Here is a 7,912-nt window from a genome sequence, read left to right on the forward strand (position 1 = left end):
GAGAGTCTAAAGACCTGGATGAGGTGAGCGGGGGGGAGCGGGCCTCGTCCTGCCCCGAGCACCGCGGTCTTCGTGAGCTGCTGGTGATTCCTTTTGCATGGGGGGCCCTGGTCCTGCAGCGAGGCTTGGGTCAGTGGAGGAGTTTGACTCCTGAGGGTCCAGAGCGGTCTGGTTGAAGATGTCTCTGCTGATAGCAGGGGAGCTGGCCTAGGTAAGCCTGGAAGGTCCTTTCCAAGCCAGACTATTCTATGATTCTGAGAGTGGATTTGGTGTTTAAAGGACTCAGGGAAAAGCTGCCCTCCTGTTCCTGTGATAACGGGAGAGACAAAGTTCCTGTTTGAGTCACAAAACTGGGAGCTTCTGCAGCTCCAGCTGTATTTGGCTTTTGGAGGTTCTGCTTCCCTTCAGTGGGGTCTTTAGTAACATGTGCTGGTGCAGCAGTAGTGTGAGGAGCTCCATTCCGCAGTGCTGAAGGCACAGCAAACTCCACAGGCACCAGAGAGCGACACGGGCAGGGAGGACAGCAGAGGCTGCTGTGCCACCTTGGGGAAAGCATCAGGAGACCCAGGGAGCCACTTCTAGTTTCCAGTTGATACAGAAGTGGTGTCTGTGTGTGGCTGGGGTTGTGCTGTGCATGAGTGTGTGAGTGAGGGGCAGGAGCGTGCGGGTTTCTCTGTGATCCTCTTGCTGTTGATTTTCAAGACACTTTGAATTTTCACCCGGAAGGGGATGTGTCACTTACAGGGGCACCTCTGCCCATGGCTGTGAGGTGCCAGGGCTGCAGTGGTGGTTCCCTGGCTGGGTTGTGGCTCTCTTTCACCACACGACACCAAGCCTGTACCTTCTGGGGTGACTGGTGTTTGTAAAGCACTTTGGTGTTGGCAGCAGCTAAATGTGAGCATTGGTTGCAGCTGGATGATGATGACGATGATGATGATATGGGGGACCATGATGAGGACCACCCTGGGATGGACGTGGTGCTGCATGAGGATAAGAAGTACTATCCCACCGCCGAAGAGGTCTATGGGCCCGAAGTAGAGACAATTGTACAAGAGGAAGACACGCAGCCTCTCACTGGTAAGTGGTGAGGAAGCAGCAAGTTGGGTATGGAGAGAGGAGAAGACTCTTAATAGATCCTTAGGAAAGAAAAAATAATATTCCCTTCTGTTCTCCCCATTGGTTTTAATGCCCCTTTCAAATTCCCTTTAGCCCCAGGAGCACGTAGACTCTTGCTGGTCCAGCAGCGTTCAGGTTTTGGCACTTGGGATTATTACAAATGCCAAGCAAACAATGTTTTGAAGAGCAGATACTCAGCAGATACTGGAAAGATCTTTAAGAAGAAATGATAAAGTGTTTAAGTCATCTCATTTGTTCCTTCTGTAATAGAGTAATTCAGTTGGAAAGGTCCTGCAATGATCATCTAGTACAACTGCTTTTATATAAAGCTAAGAGCATCTGTCAGCTTGAAGACTGTGTTTTTGTAAAGGTCCCTCTTCCCTCCGGCTGTTTGTGAGCCAGCTGGGTTCAAGGGCTCTGGTAACTGGTTTATTGTTCTTTCTCTTGTTTCCAGAGCCTATTATTAAACCTGTGAAAACCAAAAAGTTCTCTCTGATGGAACAGACATTACCGGTCACTGTCTATGAGATGGAGTAAGTAACAGAGGGGTTTAAGGCTGGGTGGTGGCTGTGATTCCCTCACTCTTTGTGGCTTGCAGGCAAAGGCAGAGGGAGGCAGAGTGGTGTGTGCTGTGTGGAGAAGGCACGTTTTGGGGGACATTGGTTCTGAAGCAAAACCAAGTGGGAGGCAGGAGCAGATTGACCATTTGACAGTTATTTTCCCTCCACAGTATGAGCACAGTGCAGACTTTTCTGAAATAGAATGTAACTTAACCTTGGCAGCTGATCTAAAGCTCAGTAATGGGAAACCTTCGTGGGGCAGGTTTGCTCAAGGCAGGTTTCCTTCACTGGCTCAAGAAATACTTATACGGTCAGTATGTGGCACACCTCAAATTGGGACATTTTAGGTTGATCCCTGTGACCATTGGCCTTCTGCTGTCTCAAATTAATTCCTATGTATCCTGGAGGAGTTACTGGGGGAAAACCTGCTCTAGTGGAAGGTGTCCCTGCCCATGGCAGGGGGCTGGAACTGAATGAGCTTTAAGCTCCCTTCCAACACAAACCAGTGTGGGATTCTATGAATTTCTGTGCTGCTGGATATAATATCTCACACAACTTTGTTAAGGAATAAAACCTGTTGTTTACTTCCTGTATTAAAAATATAAGCTCAGCAGCAACGTCTGTGTGTTGTCGCTGGGTGGAGGGGCTCTGTATCCTCACGTAGTGTTTCTATATGTTGTCTTCTATTTGAGGATGAACAGATTGAGCTGCATGAGGGTCTCATAGGCTCCTCTTTCCACATGCCCCTTTGTGGCTAGCAGAGCCTGTTCCAATTTTTAATTGTCATCTTCAAGTGGAGATCCCAGAGCTGGATGCAGGGTGACAGGCAGCTCCCTGTGTGCCAGGCAGACCCCAGACTGAGCTGTCCCTTTGCCTCCCACTGAGGATCCTCTTATGTTTCAGCAACAGAATTTCACTGGAGTTTGTATTCAGTCACTTGGGCACTTGGATGTCTGGGATCTTTTTGGAACTGCTGCTTCTTGGGGCTGTCCCCTGATACTGTCAGTATGGCTGTGCTCTTTTATCCAAGAGATCTTTGATACAGATGGATGGGAACTGAAGAGCCTGCTGGGTCTTATTTCCTGAAGCAGTCCATTTTGCTCTTGATCAGTGTGCTGTACTCTTCATTAGCCACCGTTTTCCTCATCTCTGTGTCCTCTGCTCATTCCATCTGTAATGAATTCCTCTTCTTCCTGTTTGTTGATATAAATGGTTAGGATGGCACCAAAACAAATTCCTTGTGGGACTTAGCCAGAAACCTGCAAGCTTGATATTGATTTCCCATTTAGCCTTATTTTCAGACCAATAAGCAAGCTTTTAGTCTTTATTATTATTGATCTTTGTATTTTTTAGCTCTGAATCCAAATTATGCACATTAAAAAGTCGACCACATCAGTGATAATTAAATCTTTGTAAAATGAGATTATTTGACAGCACTTTATTCCCTGCAAACCCATAGCACTGGATCCGTGTTATGTAGCTTCCAGTTATTTTTTAGGGGAGTTGGGAATTTGGGATCTCAATTATATGTTGGACAGGATCCAAACAAGTGACTGGCCCATTGTTACTGATTCTAAAGAGGTTTAAATCCCATTACTGTTTCGTTGAGTCCCTGAGAACATCACTGTTTTAAGACGTGAAAATCAGAACTAATAGTCCATGGAGCCCTGTGGTTACCTTTTAAAACTCCCTAGGGTGCTTGTTACCCAGCTCTGTGATTTACTTGACGGCCTGCCACTATTTGAGTAGAAGTATTTCATCATCCGAGTACATGGATGTGACTTTTGCTCCAATACTGACAAGAAGAGAAGAAAAATACTCAATAATATTCCATTGCTGGCAGTTTTACCAGCTCTATATCCTCCCACCCACTGCCATCTGTCTAGGACTCCAACTTTCTTGTCCTCCCCATCTGGAAAGTGGGATTCTTCCTCCGCAGGGCACTGGCAGAAGGAAAGTTTGGAGAGGATTCAGGGGGGACCATGGATAGAAAGTGTAGCTGAAATGGCACCTACTTTTCTTAGGCGCAGCAGAAGCTTCCAACAGTCTTTTGTGTTTTGTTCCTCCAGTTTCCTGGCAGATCTGATGGACAACTCAGAGCTAATTCGAAATGTGACTCTGTGTGGGCACCTTCACCACGGCAAGGTAGTGTGGACATCCAGCCTCTGTCGGGTGGTAGCAATGATCCCTGTGTTCCTTACTGTAACCGTTGCTCTAGACCCCTCACTCCCCACAGCAGCAGTCTCTGTCTGCTCCTCTTCCTAATGCAGTTGTTTCTGGGTTTTAGTAGAATCATGGAATTGGTTGTGTTGGAAGGGACCATAAAGCTCCTCCAGCTCCAACCTCCTGCCCCGGGCAGGGACACCTTCCACTAGAGCAGGTTGCTCCAAGCCCCTGTGTCCAACCTGGCCTTGAACACTGCCAGGGATGGGGCAGCCACAGCTCCTCTGGGCACCCTGTGCCAGCGCCTCAGCACCCTCACAGGGCAGAGCTTCTGCCTCAGAGCTCATCTCAGTCTTCCCTCTGGCAGGTTAAAGCCATTCCCCTTGTCCTGTCACTCCATCCCTTGTCCAAAGCCCCTCTCCAGGTTTCCTGGAGCCCCTTTAGGCACTGGAGCTGCTCTAAGGTGTCCCCTTGAGGAGCCTTCTCTTCTCCAGCTGCCCCAGCCCAGCTCTCAGCCTGGCTCCAGAGCAGAGCTGCTCCAGCCCTCGCAGCAGCTCCAGGGCCCTTCACAAAGGTTTTCATGAAAGAAAGACATGTGGAAATAACAACAGGCCCAGCTTTCTGTGTACTGCTACTGCAGGGATGAGACTGTGCTTGTATTTCTCTGTCTGAACGTAGTCATCTCCTTTCTCTTGCTGTCTGATATTTTCCAGACTTGTTTTGTTGACTGCCTGATAGAACAGACACACCCCGAAATCCGGAAGCGCTACGACCAAGATGTAAGTGAGCTTTTAGTGTATTCCTGCCGTGGGGAACGTGGGTTGGCTTTTACACTCAGTGGGAGCATGACTATATGTGGGTAGAATGTGGTTTAGTGATTAGAACGTAGGACTGGAAAGGCAGAGCTCAGTCCTGATTCTGTCTGTCACTTATTTTCCACCTTAACTGTGTGTAAAGAGTTATTGTGTCCTGCTTCAAACTTAATATTTAGTACCACTGTGTGATATTCTGACTTTTGTTTTGTCTTTGCAGCTTTGCTACACTGATATATTGTTCACAGAGCAAGAGGTGAGTGAGCCTTGTAGAACAGGCAGTGATTTTTATCCAGGCATCTCACGCTTTACTCACAGTTACTTGCTGAAGGCGGTTTCATCTTCCATTTTAACATCTTTTTGTGCTTTCCACATTCTGATTATTTTCTTCATTGATCAGATAATCTGCTGCTCTTGTTTGCCTCAGTAACATTTCCTGGTCCAACTTTCTTCTATTTCCAGCAACCCTCATCACTCATGATTTCATTTATCTGAGATCATAGCCTGTGTAGTGTTGAAAATCTATAGCAGAGTTATCCCAGCGTATGGGTAACCCTTCTTTTCTTCCAGAGGAAGAGATGGAAGGGGATTACAGCAGTGGTGGATGAGGAGAAAAACTATGATTTCAAAATACATGTGTTTCTCCTTGCCTTCCTTTGATGGGAACTCCTAGCTGGGTGCTCTGACTCTGTGTGGTGGGGCGTGAATGGGAATCTTATTTTGTCTTTACTTGCTAAATATTGCTGTGACCAGAACAACCCTATGAAGCATTTATTTTCTCTTCATCTTAATGTTCTACTTTATACCCTGTGTGATCAAATCTTACTCTTTGAGGAATAACTCGACAGCAGCAGAAGGGTGAAAGCACAGAAAAGCATGCATATTCTGTCTCTGGTGTTGCATGTTGTAGTTCTTCAGCTGAATCGGGTGGGGTGTAGTCACCAGTTTGAGCCAGTCTGGACGAGTGAGCTGCAGTGATCAGGATGTCCTCGATGGATGTTTACTTCTTTCCATGTTACTCATTTTTCCTCAGTCATCTTTTACATCTTTACCTGGTCATTTTGTCTTCTTTTAATGGATAATCCTGGTTTCTTGTCTTTCAGAGAGGAGTAGGGATCAAGAGCACACCAGTGACGATTGTTCTGCCAGACACCAAAGGAAAATCTTTTCTCTTCAACATCATTGACACTCCAGGTGATTGTGTAGTCTTGCAAATCCTGGGTTTGGGATGCACTTAGCTGGAGGCAGCAGATACATGACAATGTAAAGCAAGATTTGTCATTAGTAATCCCTGCTGGCCCTCTGGGTAGGGCTGTTCACAGGAGCAGAGCAGTAAAACCACATACAGTGATGGTTAACGAAGGTCTTCAAAAAGCTTTTGTGTTGGATTGTGTAGCATTGGCTCTCAGAAAAACAAGGAAAAGATCTATACCCTGAAACCTCATTGATTCATCTGTAAATGTCACTTGGGTGACTGAAACCCTGGGAAGCTTTCTTTTACAGGTGGAAACCCATGTTTGGCTTTGTGTATAGATGATTCCAGCCTAGTCCTGAGCCTTTAGCCAAGTTCATTCTGAAATCACATTCAGCAGTAAGGACTGTGCAGCTGATTTTTAGGCTTATGTTTCTGGGTAGCTGGCCTAACTGGGGGCTAATGAGGCTGAAGATGTATTTCACTCAAGTACACAAGAAGCACATGTAGAATTGGATTTTCCAGGTATCACCATGCACAGTGGGGGCTGTGCTTTTCTCCAATGCTGGTGCCCCACAGTGAGACACTCAGCAAATTCCCTCGGGCCTTTAACAAGCTCCTGTGGTGGGGACATGATTGCAGATCAATTTGTGGTAAGAAACCAAGGCCAAACTTCAGGAAAGGGGGTCTTGGGACACATCTGTTGAGTTACAGCTCAAGATGAGGGAGGTTAGAGCGCAGGAGGAGGCTGGAGGGAGAGGCATCTGTTGTTCTTTGGTGAGAAGCAATCTTCCTCCTTTTCCTGAAGTACTTGCACGGAGTTGTGAGAAAAACAGTAGCAAATGTGAGGAAAAGTGCCTGTTAAAACAAGTTGTTGTGGTTATTCTCAAAAAATAGCATTAAAGCTGAAGCAGATCCCTACACAGGGCTTTGGCAGCCGCTCTCGGGTCTCTGTCTGAGGAGGAAGCTGTCTGTGTTTTGCCTTGCTAGATACCAGTGACCAGAGCAAGCTGCAGAGCAGAAGGATGGCTTTCCACCCTCTGTGCTGCTGGTGTCAGGGCTTACTCTGCTTCTCACCACCCTTTTGTGTTCCTGAAGGTCATGTCAATTTCTCTGATGAGGTGACCGCTGGCCTTCGGATTTCGGATGGCGTCGTGCTTTTCATTGACGCGGCTGAGGGGGTGAGTGCCAGGTTCTCTTAGGGGTGAACTTGAGAATCAATTCCTCTGGACTCTTTGATACTGCCTTAGCATGAAGGCCTGGGATGAGTTCAGCTTTCTGGGCTGAAGGGTTTTTGGAGGACGGTTTGGGAAGGAAGAGTGTTTTCCAGCCAAAACAGGCAGTCAAGCCTCTGGCTTCTGTGTCCAGGGCTGATGTGATGCGTGTGACCTGTAGGCTGATTATCTAACTTGTTTGCATCTCTGTCCCCATGATACCTAAAACTGAATGGGTTATTTATATCAGAGAAGTCCAAGGGGTAGGATTCCAGGAATTTGGTTGGGTTAGCACCTACTTCTAAATTTCAGGACAATGAGTTGATTGCTGGTGGCTAAGCTGAGGCTTTTCTAGACTCACAGCCCTGTGTATAAGGGTCGCTGCGTTGTCTCTCACGCCCTAGATAGCATTTTGTGGAGGGCTTTCACCAGGGATGTTTGTGCTCTTATTCCCTGCAGGTGATGCTGAACACAGAGAGGCTGATCAAGCATGCGGTGCAGGAAAGGCTGGCGGTGACTGTGTGCATCAACAAGATAGACAGACTGATCCTGGAGCTGAAATTGCCCCCTACAGATGCTTATTACAAACTCAGACATATTGTAGATGAGGTTAATGGTCTGATCAGGTAGGGGTGTTTGGGATGATGCATTGTTGGTGCTTGCTTTCCCTGTTCTGTTGCAGGTGCTTCGCTCTGTGAGCCCTTTGTGTGCCTAAAAAATAATGAGTTTGTCTCTTGATATGGTGAATTGGGGCAGGAGGAAGCATTGGAAATTCATCTCAACCAATATATTCAATTAGGATTGGCTCTTCCTGACAAGCTTCATGGGATCAGCTTTTTTCTTCCCTCATTAAAA

The 7,912-nt window shown here is 46.9% G+C and overlaps 1 protein-coding gene across 1 annotated transcript in view; it reads left to right on the forward strand.

The window, feature by feature from the left end:
* Positions 1-8: 8 nt before the first annotated feature.
* EFTUD2 (elongation factor Tu GTP binding domain containing 2) overlaps positions 9-7,912 on the forward strand; it is a gene marked incomplete at its 5' end in the record, with an annotated part of 21,766 nt that continues 13,862 nt past the window's right edge. Inside the window, 9 exons of the mRNA XM_010024539.1 lie at positions 9-23; positions 912-1,077; positions 1,571-1,649; positions 3,746-3,821; positions 4,553-4,618; positions 4,872-4,907; positions 5,755-5,845; positions 6,942-7,024; positions 7,517-7,683. Coding sequence (XP_010022841.1) covers positions 9-23; positions 912-1,077; positions 1,571-1,649; positions 3,746-3,821; positions 4,553-4,618; positions 4,872-4,907; positions 5,755-5,845; positions 6,942-7,024; positions 7,517-7,683 — 779 coding nt within the window. The remainder of the gene's footprint in view (positions 24-911; positions 1,078-1,570; positions 1,650-3,745; positions 3,822-4,552; positions 4,619-4,871; positions 4,908-5,754; positions 5,846-6,941; positions 7,025-7,516; positions 7,684-7,912) is intronic.

Source organism: Nestor notabilis, unplaced genomic scaffold (assembly GCF_000696875.1).
Source record: "Nestor notabilis isolate BGI_N333 unplaced genomic scaffold, ASM69687v1 scaffold21591, whole genome shotgun sequence".
NCBI lineage: Eukaryota > Metazoa > Chordata > Aves > Psittaciformes > Psittacidae > Nestor > Nestor notabilis.